Source organism: Barbus barbus (assembly GCF_936440315.1).
Source record: "Barbus barbus genome assembly, chromosome: 26".
In the NCBI taxonomy this organism is placed as follows: Eukaryota; Metazoa; Chordata; class Actinopteri; order Cypriniformes; family Cyprinidae; genus Barbus; species Barbus barbus.
The window spans coordinates 7,377,980-7,403,753 of record NC_136754.1 but is presented as its reverse complement, the minus strand read 5'-3'; the positions used below and the strand labels follow the sequence as shown (position 1 = coordinate 7,403,753).

At 37.5% G+C, this 25,774-nt stretch overlaps 1 protein-coding gene across 1 annotated transcript in view; it reads right to left on the bottom strand.

Moving 5' to 3' along the window:
• LOC306846340 (single-stranded DNA-binding protein 3-like) overlaps positions 1-22,971 on the bottom strand; it is a 76,976-nt gene extending 54,005 nt beyond the window's left edge. The window contains exons 1-3 of the mRNA XM_079379655.1: positions 22,770-22,971; positions 9,437-9,509; positions 2,436-2,497 (exon numbers count right to left, since the gene is read on the bottom strand). Coding sequence (XP_079235781.1) covers positions 2,436-2,497; positions 9,437-9,509; positions 22,770-22,825 — 191 coding nt within the window. The 5' untranslated portion in view covers positions 22,826-22,971. The remainder of the gene's footprint in view (positions 1-2,435; positions 2,498-9,436; positions 9,510-22,769) is intronic.
• Positions 22,972-25,774: the final 2,803 nt, after the last annotated feature.

Here is a 25,774-nt window from a genome sequence, read left to right as displayed (position 1 = left end):
GTATACATGCCGTAGTTTGCCCTCCTCTGGTCTAAGGTAAGACGGCCTTGTCAATCAACTATGGTGGGAGCGGTCTGTACAGAACTACGTTATTCTGACAGGAACCTCAGAACAGCCTGATTTGAGAAAGGGAATTTTAAAATAGGGATTTAAAAAAAAAAAAAAAAAAAAAAAACCCTTGGTTATATGGTTATATTCATATAGGTTACATACACTTCCAACACACATTTATGTTCAAACAACTTGAAAAGTGAATTTTGCATCCGATGACCCCTTTAATGTCTTTACTATCACTTTTGATCAATTTCATGCATACTTGCTGGTTTTATTAACCACAAACTTTTGAACTGTACTGTAATTTTCTATAGGGAAATGGGTGGGCCCTTCTAAAACCAAATAAACTGTGTAGCAAAGATTTACGGTTGACTCGTACACATGGTCTAACCTCAAAACACCACCTGCAGGTTTGCCCGCATTACGTCATGGCACTTCCTTGCAAACAAAACAATGCAATTACAATGAGTCGGGTTTTACGCGTGCCTCTGATGCTAATTGGAGGGAACTACATTCTCATGTTAATAGATTCTCTTAAACACTAAGCTCTTCTCTGGGGGCAATTAAGCAAATCCTAAATGGTGAAGACAATACGAGACAAAAGCAGGGGTAATACAGCCACATCCATACGTATATGGACTTTACAGTGAGGGGCTCTTTCGCATGTGTATTATTAGGAGTACAGTGGTGTGTCATTTGCATTTGAGAAATAAGATAATCCTGACCCTCGGGCAGCCGCTGACCTCAGGTAGAACATCTGCACGGTTTATGGCTAATAACGTAATCATGACAAATAGAAAATCCTTGCCGAATGAATATGAGCAATATGAGAGAAGCAATTACTGGGGAGTCAGAACCCGACGCATTCGTGAAGATTCATGCCGCCACAGTGTTACAAGGCGCTAACACAGAAGAGGTGAGGTTTAACGACTCAAGTTCTTTCCTCAAGTCTGCACTCATCCCCCTTTATCCTATATGACTACTACCAAATGGTGAGCTGTCTTGACCCCCTGGCCTCCCGCTGGCCCTCAGTTTGTCATTGGGCCACCCCCAATGGAGGAGAATATAACCGAATTGGGCCAGAGGGATATTCGGACACTTGCCACAAAGGGGGAACGGTATGCAAAGAGTTAATCTGTGTTTGGGGTCTTTAACAGGAACAAAGGACAGCAGCAGAGACAAAGGTTGATGGAAGGGGTTTAGAAAAGGGATGGGCCATGTCTTTGCCCCACCATCTGGGCCTTTTGTCTGAAGGAGTGGGGTGGGAGAGTCAGGCCAGGGCAGACGTGCCCTCTGTAAAGGCTGCCTGACTCAATAATACACCCACTGCCACGGGTCAAACCGCAGCAGGTTAAACATACAGTTTGACGGCTGGTGTCACAGCCAAACTTAAGTCTGGATTAGTATAAATCAATAGAGTGAAAGTGAATACAAACAATCTTGTAGTCTGCAATAGATATACTCTGTCTTTATGGTGGAGTCACTTTTGAGTTAACAGTGAGGACATTTTCAGTTTAACTGTATTATTTAACTGTATTATTTTTCTGCTTTCTCGGTTGGGACATAGTTCAGATTTTAACTTGCCCTTTCCACACTTTTGTTGTCCACAACACAAAAAAACGCATTTAAAAATTCAATTAACTTACACTAATAATCATTTTTGCTGATTTTTTTTAAATATTTATTAAAAAAAATATTTTTAAACTAGAATGTATTATTATAAAGCAATTTTTTTCTCATATCAATATTTTTTTTAAATACAGTTCTTATAATTAGACAGAAATCTCCAAGACAGCAATAAGTTCAAAAACATTTTTTCTTTACATTAACATTGAAAAACATTACTGTCTGATTTGTATTTTTCAACACACTCTGAATGACACTACTAAGATTATCACAATTCATTTTTGTGGATTTGACAAAATCTCATCTTTCAACCAGCTAGATAACTGTACCTAGCTGACAAGCTAAAAAAGTTGACAGGCAGAATCCTCCATCCTTATTGTTGAGCTCTGCAGGTGCAATGCGATACAGTGACAAGCAATAAATCCTAACTCTGAGTTTTTGCTTAAAACAGCCATAACGAGCGCTGCATGATGAGACATTTGAGGTTTGCTCAAACTAACTCTGCATAATAGTAATAGTGATGCTTGCCTTAGAAAGCACTATTAAGTATGTGCAGATCAGCTGTACATTTTGAAACTTCACACAACATTTGAACTGAGAAATAACTTGCAATGTACCTGGTTTAGACAAGATGTCAGAGCATCAATAATAAAACAAAATTATTTGTCTATTTTGTACACACTTATTAGCACTAGCTTACACACAGACAGATAGACAGCATGTATAAAATATAAAAGAAAACACATGAGACCTACCACCACCATGAATGGAGGAATCCAGGAGGCTCTCCTAGCGTAATGTTCTTCTCCCATCGGATCTACAACAGGCAATGAGCAGGAAGAAACAAGAAAAAGAAAGAGGGGTTGTGAGATTGTAGATAATGTAACATTCTCCTGTCAGACGTTGCGCAGTCTGCTCTCTGACCCAATCCAGATCCCATATATATCATCCTGCTTTCTCCACCACAACAACAACACTGGAGCTTAAAATCTCATAGACAGAGAGGAGAAAGTCCTTTTGGGAAGCCCCTACGCATGAGTTCGGAAGTCATAATTAAGATGTGAAGTGCAAATACAATCAAAATAATCAAAATAAACAAAATCAACGAAGTGGGCAATTTCATATTTTTTTGGACTAATACAATAGAAAAATGGTCAATGTAGTTGCCAAGTGTTTGTGTTATCAACTTCATGTCGTTTCAAAACATGACTTTCTTAGGGCCCTATGAAAACCTTTTTTTTCTGTTTTAATTTTTCTGGATTCCATTTTTTTCCATTTTAATTTTCCTTTAAAAATAATGTTACGATAATAATTTTGTTAGTAGTAATACTATCATTACATTTAGACATATTTCTGTCATGTTTTCTTCAAGTTGAACTGAACTTTTATTTTGACGTGTTGCCGTGAAGACCTTTAGGTTTCTGTTTGTATATATGATGATAAGTTTTACTCAAAAGAAATGGTAAAATGCTTATGAAGTGACTCTCAGAGCAGTTCTAGAGATTATGATCATGTGTTAATGTACTCATATATTGAGGCGGCAGAGACTGAAAACACTGCGAGCATGTGTAGTTAACGAAACTGTGCGTCTGTGCCATTCATTCATAGAGACATGCAGAACAGGCAGGATTTACATTTCAATAGTATTTTTGGCTTAATATTCACAGACAGTAGTCCATATCGCATTCTGATTTAAGTGTACTGACCTACTTTTGATGTAGCCATCCAAAATTTGGCAAATTCCGTTACAGTCCACATTATACAGTAAATTCCAGTGGATTCTGTGAATGCGTCTGCGTTATCCGTATTGCGGAAATCATAGGGCCCTACTTTCTTCTGTAGAAAAGATATTTTGAAAAAAAAAAAAGTTTTTTTTTTTGTCCATACAGCGAAAGTTAATGGGATCCAGTGTTGTTTTAGGCCCCACTGATTTACATTATATGGATAAAAACAGTTGAAATTAGGGCTGGCCGATAAATCGCATGCGATAGTCGTGTGCTTCTTGTCAATAAAACTGGTTCTGTAATCAGTAGTAAATCTCCATCACCTGCTTTCAGATGGAGCAGCATTTACTACACAGAGCCATAGTTCAGTGACAAGCTACGCAAAAAAATAAAAAATTTATCAAATAAATATTGCAGACGCTATCATTGATATTATACATCGATATTATGAAAATCGCACTGTGATAATAAAAGTTGTTTGCGTAGCTTCTCAGTGAACTATGGCTCTGTGTAGTAAATACTGGTCCTCCAAACTGCGACTAAAATGGTCGCATTTGCGACCAAAAATATTAATTTGCGAGTGAAGTTTTTGCTGAGGTCGCCACTGGCGACTATATATAATTTGCATGAAAGGACTTTTTTCCCGATTGTTTTGCGCTCACATCTTTTGTTATGTTCACGTATTAAACTTACATAAGACGATGCGCATCAAAGTTTTACGGGAAAAGAGTTTCAAACAGTCCTCGTCTCTGCCGCACACAGTCTGCTGAACGCAGTGAGAGAGACCTGAAAGGTGATAATATAAACACCAGTACCCCGCGTCCACACGGTCCGTGTATGCGTCCGGATCGCGCGAGCGGAGAGTATCGCACTTAATGCGCAGGCGCGATCTCTTTAGCACCTCAGTTAAAGCAGCAAGTGAACCCATTATATATTTCGATTTACTACTATAGTATGAAATGAACCTGATCAAAAGGTAGGCAATAAGAGAGCCTATAGTACAACTTACTGAAATGTTTTATGTAAATGCTCATTGTTTCAAACTGAGGAAATGTATAAAGCTTGTAAACATTGCATTGTAATACATTTACCTCAGAATAACCACTCAGTGTCCATAAACTCATCAGTCAGCTAGAAAAATAACTATAAAGAGGAGCGTTTTGCTATATTTATGCGCTGTTGCATATTAATATTTTTACTTATTCTGTTGTACATGATTCAACTCCTCCTATAAAATTGCATTTTACTAATGAAGAAAAACAGACTGAATGTGTGAAAGACGTGACAACATTTATAGGATGTACTGCACTCAGTTGCCAAGTGATGCTTATGGTCCATGATATTGGTACAGATTCTGTGTAATGAACAATTCTTTGTGACTGTATATTTCAAGTTGTAAAAGACATTTAATTCACACTTTAAGTGAACCTTAGTCCCCCGGTCGACCTGATCATCTACAAGATGGATTAAAATGCTGATAAAGCCTAGAAAAGATAAGACATAAACACATGACAAAATGATTGAAATGTTAAAATAGGGGGGAAAAATAAAATGATAATAATAAAATAAACCACTTTTATTCTGTGGCACCTAAAAAAATAATTTGGCGCCTAAGTTTTTCTTTTATAGGAGCCAATGGCTCCTTACTCGATTTTTTTGTCTGGAGCCCTGTCCTTCTGAAAGCACGTTAAAATATCACTTTTAATAGCATGTTTTTACTCCAAACTCACTTTATGACGTCAGTCGAGTGTTTGAAATAAATCCTTCTGTTAGACGATGTGGCTTCCTACACAGAATAAGGCACGCAACATATTTCATAGTATTCTAAGCAGTGATAAAGTCATTGCATTATTAAATATATATAGGGATTCCTGGGTTTCTTCTGCAGGGCATATTTGGAGTTTCCGTTTGAGAGCGCCCTCTGGCCTTCGGATGGAGATTTACTACTGATCACAGAACCAGACTTCACTGGAAGATATGCATGGACTTATCGCAGCTTTTGCCTCATCGCGAGTTCGATATCATCAAGATTTATCGTCCAGCCCTAGTTGAAATGATCCTTAAAATAGCCTATCTTTGTTTGTGTTCTGCAGAAATCAACATCCACAATGCAACTGTTAGTTACAACATTGGTAAATAAGACTACTGCGACATATTCTTGGCAGTCATTACTCTGCTTCCTCCTGGTCAATCCATCAGTGTGGAGACCTACAGCAGGCTTTAGCGATCCAGAGCCATGACCCTCAAAATTAATCATTCTGTTTTTCCTACACTTCATTCAGGCCTTGGGGCTCACTTTCACCCTCCATCCCTTCTGCTTGTGTGGAAATGGCCAGGGCGACTCTCATTAAGGCCATAATCTCAGTATATTTAAGAAATGTTCTCCTTTGTAATAGGTGAGTAGAAGGACCTGAACTGACCGTGGAAAGTGCGAGTAAAGAATTAGCCTATTATAACAATTATTTATGGATGATTACACAGGAAAATGTAGTGAGAAAAAAAGAAAATCTAAGAGGATGGAGAGGATAGGTTTGTTCACTGCAGCTGAAAGTGGATTACCGAAGCAGGTCTGAAGGTTAAGAACACATTATCAGTCAATTTCACCTCGCCGGCCTGCCAAACGGTACGATAAACATCTGACCAACTTGTGGTGCTTTTGAGAAGTGCTGCAGAAAGTCAGGGAAACAATGCCGCAACGCAGCAGAGATGCCGCCAAGCCAACAGGGAGGAAAAACACCCTGGGATAACAGAGCAATGGACGGAAATGACTGCTCACAAAAAAACGGCAAAAAAAATCCTGCTGGTCGGCGTATCATAAACAGCTATTAATGATGGGTAATTAATATTTTTGCACATGGTTTGTGTACACATACTGGCCCACAGATTCTGAGACTGTATATGGGGAAAACAATATAATATATGGGGAAAAAACAAACAATTCAGTATAGTTAAAATCTACTATACATCACTAATGCAGAAGTGTTAATGTTCTTATTAAAGTGAATATTTGGTGTGTTTTGAGATATTTCCTGACACAAACAGCGAAATTAAATGGATTATAAGGTTCTCATTTAAATGTGGAACAAGAAAAATCAAGAACAATGTTACTGTGGCAGTACAGCGCAGACTCACAACATCCTGACCCATTCAAATGAAACAAGTGGATTTAATTTAGATTTTATTGCACTGCAGAAAAGAACAAGCTTGATAGGAAACATGCTTTTGTAAGTGATGTCATGTCACCACATTAGAAAAAAATAGATATGCAGAAAATATACAGTGGGGCAAATAAGTATTTGATACACTGCCGATTTTTCAAGTTTTCCCACCAGTGTTAATTTCGTTGACGAAGATGACGACGAAAAATATTCGTCAACGAACCTTTTTTCTGTGACTAAGACGAGACGTTGACGAGCTAAAACTAATATCTGATGATAAAAACTATGACGAAATTTATGCGCGTCTTCGTTGACAAGACGAGACTGGACTAAAATGTTATTTGAGGACTACCGGACATTCAAAATACATCCTATAGGCTAAGTTAACTGTCTTGTCTTTCAAAATGTGCGTCCCTGTCACTGGATAAGGTGCGTTTGCATGGCAGCCGCAGTGGACGGATAGGCTACCAAAACGCGAACTAGCGATCTGAAAGTATCTCACATAAATACAGTCCGTTATGGTTTAAGTGAGCTTAAACAGGTGGGTGAAAACTGAATATATGTCAGTACGCTATTACATACATACCTTCTGTCTTAAATGGACAGCATTCCTAATTTAATTTAAAGATAATTCCTATCTGTGTCATAAATGTTAACCAACAAAAGATGTTAAATAAATGTATACTTGTTAAGTAAACCTACTGTATCTGATAAATGAGTTTAATCTCTACCAAAAAATGAAAATTTATTCCAGTTTTTCCAAATTCAATCCTTGATTCAAATTTCTCATAACTAAGCTTAATTGATTTGGTCTAAAGAGAGAAGAATTAATGACTATTTTTGTTTGAATGCTACATATAAAATAGCTACCAAAATAAATGTTGGTAACTGCAGTTTGACTAAAAGTAATGACTAAAAGTTGACAAAAATGCAATGACTTTGTCGACTAAAACTAGACTAAAACTATGAAAGACTCAAATGGCTAAAATGTGACTAAGACTATTAAGCATTTTCATCTCAAGATAAAGACTAAGACTAAATCAAAAATGCCTGCCAAAATGAACACTGTTTCCCACTTACAAAGAATGGGGAGATCTGTCATTTTCATCGTAGGTACACCTCAACTGTGAGAGACAGAATATAAAAAAACAAATCCAGAAAATCACATTGTATGATTTTTAAATAATTAACTTCCATTTTATTGCATGAAATAAGTATTTGATCACCTACCAACCAGCAAGAATTCTGGCTCTCACAGACCTGTTAATTTGTCTTTAAGAAGCCCTACTCATTACCTATTAATTGCACCTGTTTGAACTCGTTACCTGTATAAAAGACACCCGTTCACTCAATCAATCAGACTCCAACCTCTCCACTATGGGCAAGACCAAAGAGCTGTCTAAGGACACTAGGGACAAAATTGTAGACCTGCACAAGGCTGGGATGGGCTACAGGACAATAGGCTAACAGCTTGGTGAGAAGGCAACAACTGTTGGCGCAATTATTAGAAAATAGAAGAAATTCAAGAAGACTGTCAATCTCCCTCGGAATGGGGCTCCATGCAAGATCTCGCCTCGTGGAGTATCAATGATCCTGAGAAAGGTGAGGGATCAGCCTAGAACTACACGGGAGGACCTGGTCAATGACCTGAAGAGAGCTGGGACCATAGTCTCAACGGTTACCATTAGTAACACACTACACCGTCATGGATTAAAATCTTGCAGCGCGCGCAAGGTCCCCCTGCTCAAGCCAGCACATGTCCAGCCCCATCTGAAGTTTGCCAAAGACCATCTGGATGATCCAGAGGAGGTATGGGAGAAGGTCATGTGGTCAGATGAGACCAAAATAGAACTTTTTGGTATAAACTCCCCTCGCCGTGTTTGGAGGAAGAAGAAGGATGGGGACAATCCCAAAAACACCATCCCAACCGTGAAGCATGGGGGTGGAAACATCATGCTTTGGGGGTGCTTTTCTGCAAAGGGGACAGGACGACTGCACCGTATTGAGAGGAGGATGGATGGGGCCATGTATCGCGAGATTTTCCCTCAGTAACAGCATTGAAGATGGGTCGTGGCTGGGTCTTCCAGCATGACAATGACCCCAAACACACAGCAAGGGCAACTAAGGAGTGGCTCCGTAAGAAGCATTTCAAGGTCCTGGAGTGGCCTAGCCAGCCTCCAGACCTGAACCCAATAGAAAATCTATGGAGGGAGCTGAAACTCCGTGATGCCCAGCGACAGCCCCAAAACCTGAAAGATCTGGAGAAGACCTGTATGTAGGTGTGGGCCAAAATCCCTGCTGCAGTGTGTGCAAACCTGGTCAAGAACTACAGGAAACGTCTGACCTCTGTAACTGTAAACAAAGGTTTCTGTACCAAATAGTAAGTTCTATTTTTCTATTGTATCAAATACTTATTTCATGCAATAAAATGGAAATTAATTATTCAAAAATCATACAATGTGATTTTTCTGGATTTTTTTTTTAAATATTCTGTCTCACAGTTGAGGTGTACCTATACGATGAAAATTACAGATCTCTCCATTCTTTGTAAGTGTGAAAAATCGGCAGTGTATCAAATACTTATTTGCCCCACTGTATATTGTGTAATATATTATACAGTATATTATGTAAAATGTTCAATATATACAGTATTATATATATATATATAAGTATATTTTTATTAATAGTATTATTTTTGAACAACTAAATAAAATATTTATTTATAATTCATATTACTTTTTTATAAAAATGGCAACTTGGTGGTTTATGATGATTTAAATGTGTTTTCTAACAAAACACATGTACTAAAGAGACTAAAGTGTGTGTGTGTGTGTGTGCGCGTGCGTGCGTGCGTGCAAGTAAGCAGAGTCTTACCTCGGAAAGGAAGGTCTGTGCTGATTTCTGGGCCCCAACATGCAACAAGTACTCGTACACGTATAAAGCTAATCTAGAAGAGAACAAGAGAGGAAAATGCATTATATTCAGGGCATGAGAAGCTAATCCCAGATTCCTCTGCAAGTAAGCAAAAATAATAACTCCAAGATGACAAGAAGAAATGTTAATATAAACAAACATTTTCATTCAATAATAAAGTAACAAAAAAAAAAAATCACTAGTTTATACTGTGTGCTATGTCTTTTTGTTTATTTAAACATTGCATCATTATCCTTGAAACACACCAACATCAATCTTCAGGAAAATCAACTGCAAGTCATGCTCCTTCTGCAATTCGCTATTTATGTTGCTGCCCATGTAGACTGCCAAAATCAGTCACTTATAAGATCAGAATGCTACCTTAGAAGGTAGCAGCTTATGTAGACAGCTAGCGAGGTTTTAGAACGGAGATACAGACTTTCATTCCCAGTTGTGTGCCGTCACTCTAGTTTGGACGTTGTTCAAAAGTTTCAGAAAGAAAATCAGTGGCCACAGACAACTCACTAGAGATTGTTGATTACACAAGTATACATAAACACACAAAACACCCATCAATGGCAGTGACCACATGTCCGATCTCCATAGCCCGTTTGCTCCATGAAAAGAACAGAAAGATCAGCCAAAGCATGCATAGCTGGAGTTGTCACGGCAATCTGACGGCACCATCGAGGTTCTTGTGTTTTTGTCATTTTCTGTATCCATTATTTCTGTTGTTTAGCCGCTTGGGCTAGCAATTACCCAGCTCCCAGTGTACCGCGGGGCTGAAACTGTACCATTCCTCAGCTCCTATCCTTTCCTTTTCTCTTCCATCAGCCATAAGAGAAAATAGCCCTGCAAAGCTCTCCTGGCAAAATTACATTCAGAGACAGGCACAATTTGGTACAAACATGTTTTTTGCCTGGCTGCAGTGTATTTGGGGCAAGAACATTTATTTCCACCATGGGTAAAGCAATAATGGCATACACAATAGTGGCTCTTCCATAACGATGTGTGTTGACGTCCAAAGTCTCAACAAAGAGATAGTTTGGCTAGTTTGGTCATTTTATATCAAATTAAACACAGATTACACAAGAAAGATGATTTAAAGTGATAGTTCCTAACCCATTTACTCATCCTCATGTTCCAATGATATTTTAGAAAATTTGGTTGGAATGGTGTTTTTTGTTCATACAATGAAAGTCAATACGGTCCAGTGTTGTTTTGGACCTCAGTGACTTTCAGTGTACAAATAAAAACAGCTGAAACATTCTTCAAAATATCTTTTTTTACGTTCCACAGAAGAAAAAAAGTTTTACATATAAGAGGTTGACAGATTATCGGCCTGGGCGATTATTGGTGCTGATATAGGCTAAAGCATTTGTATGGTTATCGTATTGGTCATTTTCATAACCGATTTGGCAATAAAAATTATTTATAAGCATTTAAGGAAGGTTTTTGTCAGAGCCCTTGTTATTCTTAATTTTGACATCAATTTTAATTTTTACACAAGACATATCGGTTCAAAATATTGGTCATCGGTCTACTTGATCTGTAATAGTAATCGGTATCAGCATCAGCCCTGAAAAATACATATTGGTTGAACCTCATTACAGATTTGAGGACAAGTAACACGATGACAAAATTTTTCGACCTTTTCCACTTTTAAGAATAGATACACTAAAATTGAGAACAGAATATGGGAAACAGAAAATATTGTGAGCCAGATTCGTACTAGCGTTACAAACATGAGCACTACAGCTCAATGTTCTGGAGCATAACCATGTGCTAACCAATAACCACCATTTAAATACCATATGAAAACCATTCACAATCTTGAAATCTGTATGATGCAGGATTATTACTGTTAACTACAACTATTAAAAACATTTGAACTGAAATAAAATAAAAATATTAGATGGAAAACTTAAAACAAAAATTGTAAAATTTCGTGAAAAAAAGTTTGTAGCACTATCATTTCTAAATGGAATTCTAAACTAATTCTAAACTATTAAAAATGAAAGCTTATCTAAAACTGAAAAAAAATAAACCCAAGTAGTAATGTAATAGAATAATTTGGAATCAGTTAAAAAAAATGAACAGGACAACAAAATGAAGATAAGAAAATTCTAGAACTTAAAGTAGAGGTGAAATCAATAAAAGGTGGTAGAGACTTTTAATCATTTTGTTGATTCCATAGAAACTATTACTCGTTGTTTTCTGCCTGTGTATACTAATGTCTGTCCAGTTACAACAGTGGAGCCTGTTTTTAGAATAAGGCCTGTTAGTGATTCTGATCTTATGAGAACAATTAGATCTCTTAAATCATCTAGAGTAAAGATAAATATGGCATGGATGTTGTTATGCTCAAAGAGTCCAGTTTTACCCTAATTAAACCTATTACTAAAGTTATTAATCTTTCAATTTCCCAGGGAAAATTCCTAAGTGTTTGAAAGATGGCGATTGTTGTTCCAATATTCAAAAGTGGAGTTCCCCTTTCTATTGATAATTATAGGCAAATTAGTATTTTACCCACTGTTTCTATGATTATGGAGAAACTAGTTGCAGAACAGATTAGCAGTTACTTGAGTAGTAGTTAATTTTCAATGCATCCAATGCAGTTTGGTTTTAGAGCAAAATACTCAACGGAAACCACAAATAGTTTTTTTATAGAAAATATTAAAACTTTCTTAGATAAAGGTGGTGTAGTTGGAGCAGTGTTCCTTGATTTAAAGAAAGCCTTTGACACCGTTTTAATCATAGAAACCTTATGTCTAAGTTATCTTGTTTTAATTTCTCATCACATACACTTAACTGGATAGAGTCATATCTATAAGATAGATTTCAGTGTGTTAGAGTACACAATGACCTATCCAATGATTTAGGTACATCAACTGGTGTTCTGCAAGGATCTATCTTGGGTCCAATGCTTTTTGCTATGTATATAAATGATTTTCATCTTTCATGTCCTGGCATCAATATACAAATGTATGCAGACGATACAGTAATTTATATACATGGTAATAGTCTGACACAAGTCGCAAATGAACTTACGAATTCTATGGTTAATGTGTCGGCATGGCTAAAAGAGAATTGCTTACTACTAAATGTGTCCAAAACAGTATGTATGTTTTTCTAACATAAGAAATGTAAGTCTAACAGTATGTAAGTCTAACAGTATTATTAAAGAGCCAGATGTTTACGTGTCAGGGGTGAGGCTGCAGGTAGTACTGATTGATTCTAAACTTACATTTAAAGCTCAAGTTAAAAAGGTTTGTAAGCAGGTTAAGTTTAATCTCTAGAATTTTAAGTTTAATAGAGATTACATGTCATCAGAGGCAGCTAAGATGTATATGTATTCTATGGTTATTTCTCACATGACTTACTGTTTAACCATCTGGTCTCAAGCGAGTTCAGTGACTCTAAAACCATTATAGTCCTTATACAAACGTACACTTAAAGTCTTCGATAAGAAATCGGTACATTATCATCATTGTCCAATACTGAAAAAACATAATTTGTTAAGTTGGGAAAACATGATTAAATATGCAAATGTATGTTAATGTATAAAATTATTTATGGTTCATCTACTCCCCCTCTAGGTCAGTTGGTTCGTATCAGAACAACTGATTATCGCTCTACAAGAGGTGCATTAAGAGGAGACTGTATCATACCGCTTAGATGAAGTAAATTTAGTCAGTCTGCTTTTTATGTCAAAGCTGCACGAGAATGGAATACTATTCCGACAACTAGAAGAGTTTGCCTTGCCTTGCCTAGACACATATGCTTTATTTAGGGTTCAATTGAAGAATTGGTTAATCAGTACTCAGATTTGTCATCACTAGAATCTGCTAGTTATCCTATTATTGTTTGTATTTTGTTTGCATTGTTTTTAATTGATCCTATATTGTTTTCAATACACTACTGTATGATTGTATTGTGTAATTCTATTATTATTCTATTATGTATTTTTAATCAAATTTTCTTTAGGGTGACTTGTAACATCTTGTCCAGGGACTAAGGATTAAAAATAGCCTTTGGCTAATTCTGGTACATTTACAGGAATGTTTTTATTAATGTACAATATCCCTGTCAAACTAAATTAAATAAATTTTAAAATTTTAAAAAAATAAAAAAAAAAGGACAAAAGCACATAAAATAACTAAAAATTAAAACTGAAAGTACAAAAATAAAAGCAAATTCAAAATATTAATACAAACTAAATTATAACAGTATATAAATGAAACTAAGATAACACTGTTCTGATGGAAGCTTCTCTCCAACGCACATACAGTGGGCAGAAGCATGCATTTGTGTGGGAGCAGGACACTTTCCCAGGCATCAGCGAGGAGGTGAATGAGTCAGTGGAAGGAGGTGCCCAGGGTGGCAGGCTCATAAATAGCAAAGGAGAGCTCCCTCTGATCAGCCAGTCAATGACTGTGATAAAGTTGGATATGAAAGACAGGGAGGAGATCCAGCGCTCCATCACTGCACAAACACTGACGCGTTGGCGCGGGAGAGTGACCAGAATGACAATGCCTCCCACCGAGAGACAGTGGTGGAGGGGGAGTCAACGACGACCATAAAACTGTGGATGAGAGGTTCAAACAAAGTCCATCTAAAGGTACTATTACCGCAAAGGATCTACGGCAATATCTACAGTGGGAAAAAAAAAACAAATTTATCCCCTGCTGATTTTGTACGTTTGTCCACAGACAAAGAAATGATCAGTCTATAATTTTAATGGTAGGTTTATTTGAACAGTGAGAGACAGAATAACAACAAAACAAATTTCAAAAAAGTTATAAATTGATTTTCATTTTAATGAGTGAAATAAGCATTTGACCCCTTCGCAAAACATGACTTAGTACTTGGTGGCAAAACGCTTGTTGGCAATCGCAGAGGTCACACATTTCTTGTAGTTGGCCACCAGGTTTCCACACATGTCAGGAGGGAGTTTGTCCCACTCCTCTTTGCAGATGCTCTCCAAGTCATTAAGGTTTCGAGGCTGATGTTTGGCAAATCAAACCTTCAGCTCCCTCCACAAATTTTCTATGGGATTAAGGTCTGGAGACTTGCTAGGCCACTCCAGGACCTTAATGTGCTTCTTCTTGAGCCACTCCTTTGTTGCCTTGGCTGTGTGTTTTGGGTCATTGTAGTGCTGGAATATCCATCCACGACCCATTTTCAATGCCCTGGCGGTACATGGCCCCATCCATTGTACCTTTGATGCGGTGCAGTCCTGTCCCCTTAGCAGAAAAACACCCCCAAAACATAATGTTTCCACCTCCATGTTTGACGGTGGGGATGGTGTTCTTGGGGTCATAGGCAGCATTCCTCCTCCTCCAAACACGGTGAGTTGAGTTGATGCCAAAGAGCTCGATTTTGGTCTCATCTGACCACAACACTTTCACCCAGTTCTCCTCTGAATCATTCAGATGTTCATTGACAAACTTCAGACGGTCCTGTACATGTGCTTTCTTGTGCAGGGGACCTTGTGGGCGCTGCAGCATTTCAGTCCTTCACGGCGTAGTGTGTTACCAATTGTTTTCTTGGAGACTATGATCCCAACCACCTTGAGATCACTGACAAGATCCTCCCGTGTAGTTCTGGGCTGATTCCTCACCGTTCTCATTATCATTGAAACTCCACGAGGTGAGATCTTGCATGGAGCCCCAGACCGAGGGAGATTGACAGTTATTTTGTGTTTCTTCCATTTGCAAATAATCACACCAACTGTTGTCACCTTCTCACCAAGCTGCTTGGTGATGGTCTTGTAGCCCATTCCAGCCTTGTGTAGGTCTACAATCTTGTCCCTGACATCCTTGGACCACTCTTTGGTCTTGGCCATGGTGGTGAGTTTAAACTTAAGCTGCATTTAGGTTTACCTGTTAGCCATGAAAAATAGAAGCAGAAGTGGGCGATACGGCAAAAAAGGCAGAATCGTGATCTTATCACAATTCTTTTTTATATTGCTTTTTAAAGGGATAGTTCACCCAAAAATGAAACTTCTCTCATTTACTCACCCTACTGTCAACCTTTCAATGTTTAGATGTAAATAACCACCAAGCTACCACATCTCTTCACAAGACTTGCATTAAACTGATCGATTAATATGGACTCACTTTATGACACCTTTATAACTTTTTGGCTCCTCAATGTTTTGGTTACCAGGACTTTCAATGGAGGGTCAGAAACCTCAATTTGTGTTTTGAGGATTAATGGTTTTGTAACGACACGAGGGTGAGTAAACAATGACAGAATTTTCATTTTTGGGTGAACTATTCCTTTAAGACCGAGTCTAACTAAATTCCCTTACAAAAATATATAGCCCTACAAGGTAACAAAAGAATGACAGAACATGTACATACAGAATAAAAGGTCAGAAAGTCTAGGTTGTGTTACAGAAACTAGAGGGAGAAAGTATTAAACTGCTTCAAAGAAGAAATTGGCCCTAATTTGTTAGTTTTCGGAATTGTGGCATAATTATTTATTTAGCAAAAGCCATTTCAGTGAATATCACTATACATTTCAAAGCCTTGCGTTTGAACGGCACCCATGACACTCATTCAAGCTCTGTTAAAGAGCTTAGTCAGGAAAAATGCCATATTTAATTTTACATGAATGAAAACGAGGCTGTTAGGGTGTAGTCCGTTCAGATGTACAGTCCATTCAATATTCACATAGTTTTTCCCCTAGAAATTTTGTGAAAAAGGTATATTTGCAATATAAACAAATTACACAACAGCAAGAGTAATTGAACATACAGTACATCTGTCCCTCACAGCCATTTTTATATCAACACATTAATTCATATTAACAAACTCTAAAGTCCATAGTTCCTATACCCTCTGTAAAAATTTACAAAAACATATCGGATGCATTTTGTCTGTAGAAGCGCACATAATAAACTACAAGAGACTTGTCATTTGGGGCAAAACACTGAAATTATTTTGTGTTCCAAAGAAGTAAATACCACAGTTTCATATCTCTGACCGACTTACTCATGGCCAATTTAGTTAAGACAACTGTTCCACTTTGCAATTCGTTAGTCACTTATCTCACTACCTGTCTCACCATAAACAAGGGTTTAGGAACGCCAATGGAGTTCGACCTCTGGGCTTGAAGATAACATCTAGCAGCTGCCATCTGCTTAAATATGAGGGAAGCGCGAGACGATCTGGATCAAACTGTGGATTCCCAGGAGTGGGCTGATAAAAATTTCATGGCAGGGAGGCCCATGTGATCCAGGTGGAGGGGGGTACTGTGTGCTTTGGTACACAGGGTACCGGCACCTGGCCCTGATGCATTATTGAATACGGTTCATTCAATTGCGCCTTCAATGAGCACCTTGTGTTGAGTTGTCAGGAACATTGAGTGCAAGAGCCAAGAACAGGACCTCTTGATTTTGAAGGTCCCGTTTGGAAGCCCAAACACTTAAAGACATCACAGAGGGATGGGAACAGGGAACTACAGCTGATGGGACAAGACCCTAAGGTGCGGGCAAGAAGAAGTGTCTAGCCTGGCTGCGAGAGCAGACACTACAAGCAATGCTGGGATACAGCCAAAATAAATTAGATCAAGTTCATTAGATAAGTTAATCACAGCAATTTCAGCTGGATAACAAGAACTAACAACAACCTCAACACAACCTAAGTACAGAACTAACAACAACCTCAACACATAAGCATGTAAATATTGGGATAATTGACACCAAAGTAGTATTTGAACATTATAATAGATTTTTAATAGACCGTTAGGGGATAATTCACCTAAAAATGAAAATTCTGTCGTTAATTATTCACCCTCATGAGCCGTATGACCTTCGTTCGTCTTCAGAACACAAATTAAGATATTTTTGATGAAATCCAAGAGCTCTCTGGCCCTGCTTAGCCTGCGATGCAACTACCATGTTAAAGTCCAAGAAAGAAGAAACGTAGTACTCTATAGAACACGCACTGAAAACTGACACGGAAGAAAAGAAATTGTTGAATAAAGTCGTTATTTTTGTTTTCTTTGCACAAAATATATTCTCATAGTTTCATCAAATTAAGGTTGAACTGCTAATGTCACATTGACTATTTTAAAGATGTCCTTACCTTTCTGGGCCTTGAACGTGGTAGTTGCGTTGCTCTCTATTCAGGGTCTAAAAGCTCCTGGATTTCATCAAAAATATCTTAATTTGTGTTCTTAAAATGAACAAAGATCTTACGTGTTTGGAACGACACGAGTGTGAGTAATTAAAGATAGAATTTTCATTTTTAGGTGAACTATCCCTTTAATAGACCCTACTGACTTTTATTGTAAGGAAAAAAAAAAAAAAAAAAAAAAAAAAACATCTTTTTAAATATTTTCTTTTGGCTCCAGGGAAGAATGTCTTTGTTTGAGGATGAATAAATGATGATTGAAGTTTCACTGTTGCTGTTACGTCACATGATCATCCAGGTGAAAATATGAATTATAAACATTAAAAACAAAGCCTACCTTTGCTCATTCAGTCACATAATTTGACATATTAGGTTTGTAGTACAAACCGTTTGTGAAATTAAGCTACATGCTGAATGGAAAATGTACAGGCAATAGTAATAGTGATACTTGCCCTATCAGGTACTGCTAAGAAAAGCAATAGGCTACATTCTATTTTATTTTTAAACACACCATTCAAATCCATCTGTCTTTATATGCCAGGCTCTCTCATATTCAAATGACTGAGAGCAGGTGTTAATGTATGCAAACCTGATCAGCAAAATCTAAATGGCGCGCTCTCCAGAGGAACACAGGACATATAAAGAGCCATATAATGGAGACGGGGAGGGGGTGGTGGAGATTGTGTCGCTGGCTGGGGCCTCAGGAGCCTGCGGCATGCCGTCTTAAAGCTCAGCCTCCGTTCAAAAGCCCCGAAAAGAGGTCTGCTGGAGGGAATACCCAGGGGGACGACCCACGAGTCTCTCAGCCCCTTCCCCCTCAGTTTTTTCCAGATCTACAGTGTCCCTGTGGGAGAAAGCCCTGCCACTCGGAGGCGTTCAGAAGAGCTAAGTCCAGTGATGTTGGAGTAGTTCAGGTGCGTTTGTTTTGAGGTGAGTGAGGTAAAAAGAGCTGATGTTATGGTACTGCTGGAACATAAGGTCTTACTGCAAAATAGCCTCACCATGACTCCTTGTAACACTGTGGGGAGTCTCATCCGCACAGGGAACATTAAACACAGGTCAGATTGCTTGGCCTACAATATAATGCCAGGTGCAAAACACTATTGTCATACCCATTTTTCCCCTTACTCTCAGAGAAGGAAAAGGGCCATTAAAAGAATAGTTCACAAAAAAAATTTAAGTTTATCTCAAATAAAATACGCCACAGACTGGATGTCAAAAACAACAAGTGGCAGTGGTTTCATGTCTTGTCATCTGACATCATGATGTGAGAACTGTGGCATATAGCCTATGAGATGCATCATTTCATGAATTATTTGATTTGAAAAATGACTCACAAAAAGTTAGCATATGCCTTCAGAAGCAGTTATAATTGCAAATAAAAACTAGGTAAGGGAAAGCAAGTTTATTTATATAGCAGATTTCATACACAATTAGAATTCAAAGTGCTTTACACAAAAGGTAGTAAAATAATCATTTTCAAAAATCATGACCATAAAACAAGGAATTTAAATACTTTTAAGATGATTTAAAATTGATTTCCAATTCATTTAAAACAGTTAAAAATAGAAAATGATTATACATAAAATACAGTGCAATCAGTTCAGACGTAGCACAGTGCTCATTCAAGATTCTTGACTTGATTATTAGTTGTTTGACCCCTATGGTCAAGGTATGCATTCACCTTGAGAACCTCATCTTTGTTTCCAAATGCAATGACTTCAGTTATCTCCTTGTTTAACTGAAGACATTTCTGGCACATCCAACTGTTAATTTCATCAATGCATTGGCAGAGGGAGTCAATGGGGCTGTAGTCATTCGGAGATAAGGCTAGGTAAATCTGGGTGTCATCTGCATAGCTGTGATAGAACCAAATTGCCTTTCTCATTATTTGACCAAGTGGGAGCATATACAGTCTAAACAAGAGCGGTGCAAGAATTGAGCCTTGTGGGACTCCGCATGTCATGGACATCCACTTAGACTTTTCCTCTCCTAATACTCGCATAATAAACTCTCCCTTCTAAGTATGACCTGAACCATTTGAGTACCATCCCAGAAAGCCCAACCCAGTTTTCCAGTCTCTCAAGAAGTATGTTAAGATTGACGGTGTCAAACGAAGCACTGAGATCTAGTAGTACCAGCACTGATATTTTGCCAGAATCAGAATTAATGCGAATATCATTTATTATCTTTATGAGCGCTGTCTCTGTGTTGTGATGCGGTCGGAAACCAGATTGAAAATTGTCCAGGTATCCATTTGAGTTTAAGTAGTTGTTCAGCTGATTAAAGCCAACTTTTCAATAATCTTGCCTATAAAAGGATTAAACTAAATGAAACTAAATGAACTAAATGAAAACTTTTCCATTAACTAAACATGAAAATAAAATTAGTTTTAGATAAATAGTTTACTAGCATCTTACTGAGATGATTTTTTTATTCAGCAAGGAGTCCAAGGATACATTAAATTGATAAAATATCAATCAGTGACAGTAAAGACTTTTATAAATGTTATATAAAAGATATAAAAGATTTCTATTTAAAAAAAAAATTGATATTTTTTAAATAATATTTTTTCTTTAAGAAAAAAAACTTTCTTTTTACCAAAAAAAATGTATCATGGCTTCCACAAAAATATTAAGTAGCACAACTTGATAACATTGATAATAATATATCGGAAGGATAAATTACATTTTAAAATATGTTAAAATAGTAAAGTTATTTTAAATTGCAATAACATTTCACAATATTACTATTTTTACTGTATTTTTGATCAATGACATGTAAGACTTTTTTCAAAAACATTAAAACAATCTTACCAACCACAAACTTTGACATGTTTTGAACAAAAATAGTTTTTTGACAAATATAGTTTAAAAAAATTAAATAATATTAAAAAAATAATAATCCTGGACTAGACATATGCACTACTTTTATGGTGCATTTACAACCTTTATTAAGCTTGACAGACTAGTCACTATGCCACTGACTATATGGAAAACAGGAATTGGAAATTATTCCAAATGTCCCACTGTGTGTTCCACATAAATATTTATTAACAGCATAACGGTTTAAAATGACATGAGGGTAAATAAGCTTTGGATGAATCCTCCCTTTAGAAGTGTTCACTCAGGGGTGTGACATTTTTCATTACACATGAACCAAGGTGAGGACAAATCAGATGACAGTTTATGACTGCTCCAAAGGAAAATCTCTAAAATGTATCACCAGAGATAAATGGGTCCCCCTGTTCCGCTCTCATCACAACAGAGCCCACACGGAGTCCTCACATCAAAGAAATCTGCCAAATGTATGCCTTGAGCACACCTGACATCTCGCCCGAGGCTCTCTGATAAAACCATCTTTAAACATGAATGAATCACACATAACCGTCCTACAAAGGCACCGTTAGGAAATCATGTTTTCAACTCTCCTATCAATTATTCACCCAGCACAGACGCACGAGACAAGGGAGAAGGGTGAAAATGACAAGTTCCTAAAAAGTTATCTGACAAAAACCAAAGCGCTGCATCCTCGCATCAGCTCTGCCAAACTGAGAATCCATCTGCTCCTTTGGCTAGAGACGGTGTGCTTCCGATGGATCCGTTTTTCATAAATTGGATTTTAAAGTGCTTTAATGCTCTTCCACAAGTTGTAATTTAAAGTTTATACCAGGTGTAGGAACTCCTCACTCCTGAGAATACAAACTGAGCATAAATGTGAGCTCAGCTAGAATTACGTTCACTAAGGTGCATCATTCATTCAAGCCATTTCTGGACACGCAAAAGGCCTTGAAAATTCAGTATAATACAAATGTGAATGACCAGTATAAAACTGTGGATGAGATTTCAGTTCATTATCTTAAACTAAGCATCTCGTACTGTCCATTTAAGCTCCTTAAAATGTGTTGTCTAACTCTGATCCTCATCATTTTGAGTGGTCACTATCAGCACAACCTGAATTCAGATGTTTCAACAGAATGATTGAAGCTGATCACAGGTGCAGTCTATCAAACCCAAGCAACTATTTAAAAAAGTATGCAGATTATGAGAACAACTGTCTTAAACTAGCCATAAGGACACTTATCAGCCATTACTGAATAAGAAAATTTTAGACAACCTTACAAACCACTAAAAGTTTTATTGACACGAATATATGCTATAATTTGGGATTTGATATACTCAAGATACACATTTCATTTAAAGGGTTTCTGCATTTTTTTTTTTTTGACTCATGACTTTTCCACGACCTTTCCAGTTATTCATAATCACAACATAAGGCTTTTAAAAATATATCATAGATATTTCAGTAATAAATTTCCATTTACAGGTAATAAGCTTTGGAATGAATAATGTAAACAATTAAACTCATTAGTTAAACTTATTTTACTCCACAAAGACCAATATCTGGTTGCTTAAACGTGGCAGAGCTTAAACATTCCTATTGAAATCTCTATGTGGAAATCATACTTTTAAAGTCATCTGATATTTCCAGGTTTTCAGTGCTTGAGAACCTTGTTTAAACTACACTTCCCACATACTATGCTAAAGCATCATAACTTGCATGTCTTGCAACTCCCGTATTTGCACAAAATACAAACCCTGTATTTATAACAACAAATCTAAAAAAAGTCACAAACACAAAAGGTAAGAAACTGAGAATTTATAACAACAGTAATGAGCAAGTCTGGGGGGTTTAAACCAAGTAAAATCTTCTACTGTAACAAACTCACTCAGCAAATCAAGCTATTTCATTACATTTAGTTTGTACAGCTGCTCTAACATGATTCAAAGAGGAGATCTCGGGACTCCTGTATGTCTCATGCACAAGAAGCATCTGATGCATTGATCCAAGCCTTCCACAAACTCTCCATCTGCATCTGCACGGTACAATCCTTCATGTAACATCTACTACACGAATGCACGATAAAGTTGCTCCAAAGCAAGCACAAGTAGAATGCATAAGCAAAAACACATCAAAACAGCTGTGCAACACAGCTAGATGAACACTGCACAATCACACCGCACAGAATCTGCTAAGAAACTACTTAGTAAAGTGTTAGGGGTCGCCGATAGCCGTCTCGTGCAATACAGCGCAGGCATCAGAGAACGTGCAGGTTTTTGCTCTATATGTTGACAATGCACTTCACTTACTTCTCTCTGGCTTGACTATCGGATGGAACGACAGCTCCTTTCCCTTTGGCGTACATGGTGGACTCTGTTTGAAGACTTTTAACCTACTCAACACCTGTCAAAGGAAGCGGCCAGGAAAACGGTCTATCTCCATAGCTACCCGCTTAGTGTTTTCCTCCCTTTTCGTACATCTCCAGCATTGGCCACAAATCAGGCACAGTTTCTGTTGGGGGAACTTGAAACAGTCTACTGGTGGATTTTTTTTTTCAATCGCTGTTCCAGGATTGAGCTCCCCCTCCCCCTGCTGTGGAGAAAAGGGGGGGCTCCTTAAAGGGGAAGGCACGCTCTATTTGTTGGATTGTCGTACTGTCTAGACCTGTGTAAATCAAGTAACAAATTTAACTGAAAATTACTGTTACTGGATATTAATATTTAGATTCTCAGTAGAATGAAAAAAAATCATTGTAAAAATGTTTCAACAATAAATACATTTGTTTATCAAAAGAAGAGACCAGACCAAGGTTACAAAGAACCCTCTATGAGTACCATTTCATGTCGGGTTTGAAACTAATGTGCATATGATTTGTTTTTCAATTATATTTATTTATAATGTTTGAAGAAGCAAGGTTATGACAATTTTTTCTGTTTTTTTTTTTTTGTTATTTATCTTTTTTGTTGTTTCTCTAAAATTCCATTTTAAAGACCATAAAATATCAGTTTTTAGTCTGTCTGGTAGCTTAATATTAAGCAAAAATACACATTTAAAGTTTTATTTTTTAATTTTTGTACTACTGATTTATGTCTAATTAAATTATATCTAAAAATTTAAATTTCCCGCACTCCAAAACTCTCTGCAGCTGTCTTGAAAGTAGCCAATCGTAGTTCTTGGCTGTGATATAACTAAAGTCTATCGGTTCTTTAAATAAAAAGGGAACATCTCTCTGGTTACATATTCCAGACTTGAAACCCACATTCACAATTGACTCCCGTGTCTCATTTCAAAGGCTGTGCCCTCCGGAGGTCACATTTGTGGGCCGCATGTGTCATTGAGGCTGCATCATTTCTTGAAAGTGTTTCTGTAATTTTTACTTTTATAATCCTTGTTAATCTGCTAAATGCTAATCTCACATTCATTTTTGAGTACAGTGCCTACATTTTAAAATCCAATCAACAATCAATGAATTGAAGTCCCCAGCCTACAGTTACACTCAGATGTGTCACACAATATGGAAGAAGAGATCTGCCGCTTCTTCTGTTTCATTACAACTTTAATACGCCCCACCCAAACTTCCTGTTTCAATAGGAAGTACATCAACACAGGAAAAAATGTGCTCATCAAGCAAATGCACTGGATATTTAAACACTCAGGTAATAATAACCAATCAGTTTTGTTTAGATTGTTAAACATTACTAGACAGTGCTCGTTCCTAGGCTTTACACCACCATTTGATTCATTCAAATTTTTCTTTTCTAATTTTACCCATTTAAGTATGAGTCAAAATATTATGCTGAGTCAATGTTCAGTTAAATCAATGAAGCATAGGCTTGATATTCATATTACTTCACTGGCATAATTTCACGAATTTAAATCAACCATTTTCTCCTCCACACACATTTATTTTTATTTATAGATTTATTCCAAGTGCTATACATTTATTCAGAACAGAGCAGTCTTGAAAAAGTGATGTTTGTTTTGAAATACATTGATTTACAGCATGTACAGTGCCCATTATGATACTAGGTCAGCGAGGACACCAGTGGAGGACAGCTAACCACATCGTCTCCATTACACAAGTGGTGTTTACCCAGAATGTTCCTCCACACTCTCCGGCCTCCTCCTGTGGTTCATGAGGCATGACTGAGTCATGTTTATGGCAATAGCTCCGGCAACATCTTGTAAATACCAATACATGTAAGGCAGGCAACATGTTGGATAATGTACGCCTTACCTGTTACAAATGAGTCACTCGCTTCAACTGAACATAAGTAGAGTCACGACTGATTGTTAAGTGTCTCTTTAAGAGTTAAGAGCGGGATACCGAAGGCGAGGTGATGTTTTCATGCTGTTTTTTATTGTGGGAAAGGCAGAGCCACTGCACAGCTGACTACATGTTTGTTAGGGTTTGCCTCTTCCAAAGAGTGGAAAAAAAATTCATGTTGATGACTATATTCCACAGGCGTCTCCCGATGAGAGAGAGTGAGAGAGAGAGAGAGAGAGAGAGAGAGAGAGAGAGAGAAAGAGGGCAAGGGAGAGAGATGGTGGGTGAAAGAAAGAGAAAGGAAAAGATATAAAGAGAGAGAGATGGAGGGTAAGGTGAAGATAGAGAGAACGCAAAAGATGGAGGGCGAGGGAGATGGAGAGAGCGACGTGGTGAGACACTCTGAGAATAGCAAATACCTGCGTTCTCCACCTCTGCAGCACTGCCACAACAACCAGCCCCAAAACATCCAACATTTCAAAATTCAAGCAAAATGTAATCTTCATCTATCCTTGAATGTTTTAGATTCAAAAAGCTCAAAAGAGTACATGCGGATGAGTATTTCAGCCTGAAATAGCACGTAAAATGGAGTTATGTTCCTAATCATGCAATGTAATGAGAAGTATAAACAGACACACCAGTTAAATGGCAATCAGGGGTGCAGTTGCATTTTTGACGCAACATTCACTGTTGACCACTGAGAAAGTGCCTCTGCTTATGAATTGCCCGGGGAGTAAAGGCAGATTGTGCAGAAGTGTCTGTGGAAAATCATTGCATGGAAATACACCAAACCTCAGAAGCTCAGTATTTCAGTATGTTAAACCGTGGCAAAGTCACTGAGAATGAGAGTTAAAAATTCCTGATAGTACTCTATGTTGCTCAGTCTATTTTATTCTCTAGGATTCCTCATACCGAGGCGGTTGTGTTTAGCATGGATAGGTAAGCCCCTGCTGGTAGATGCAGGAACTATACCATTCTGCTGGGAAAATGTATGCATTGATGGCCTTTCAGAAGAAGCCATGAAGCCTATTCTGACTAAATGTTTTG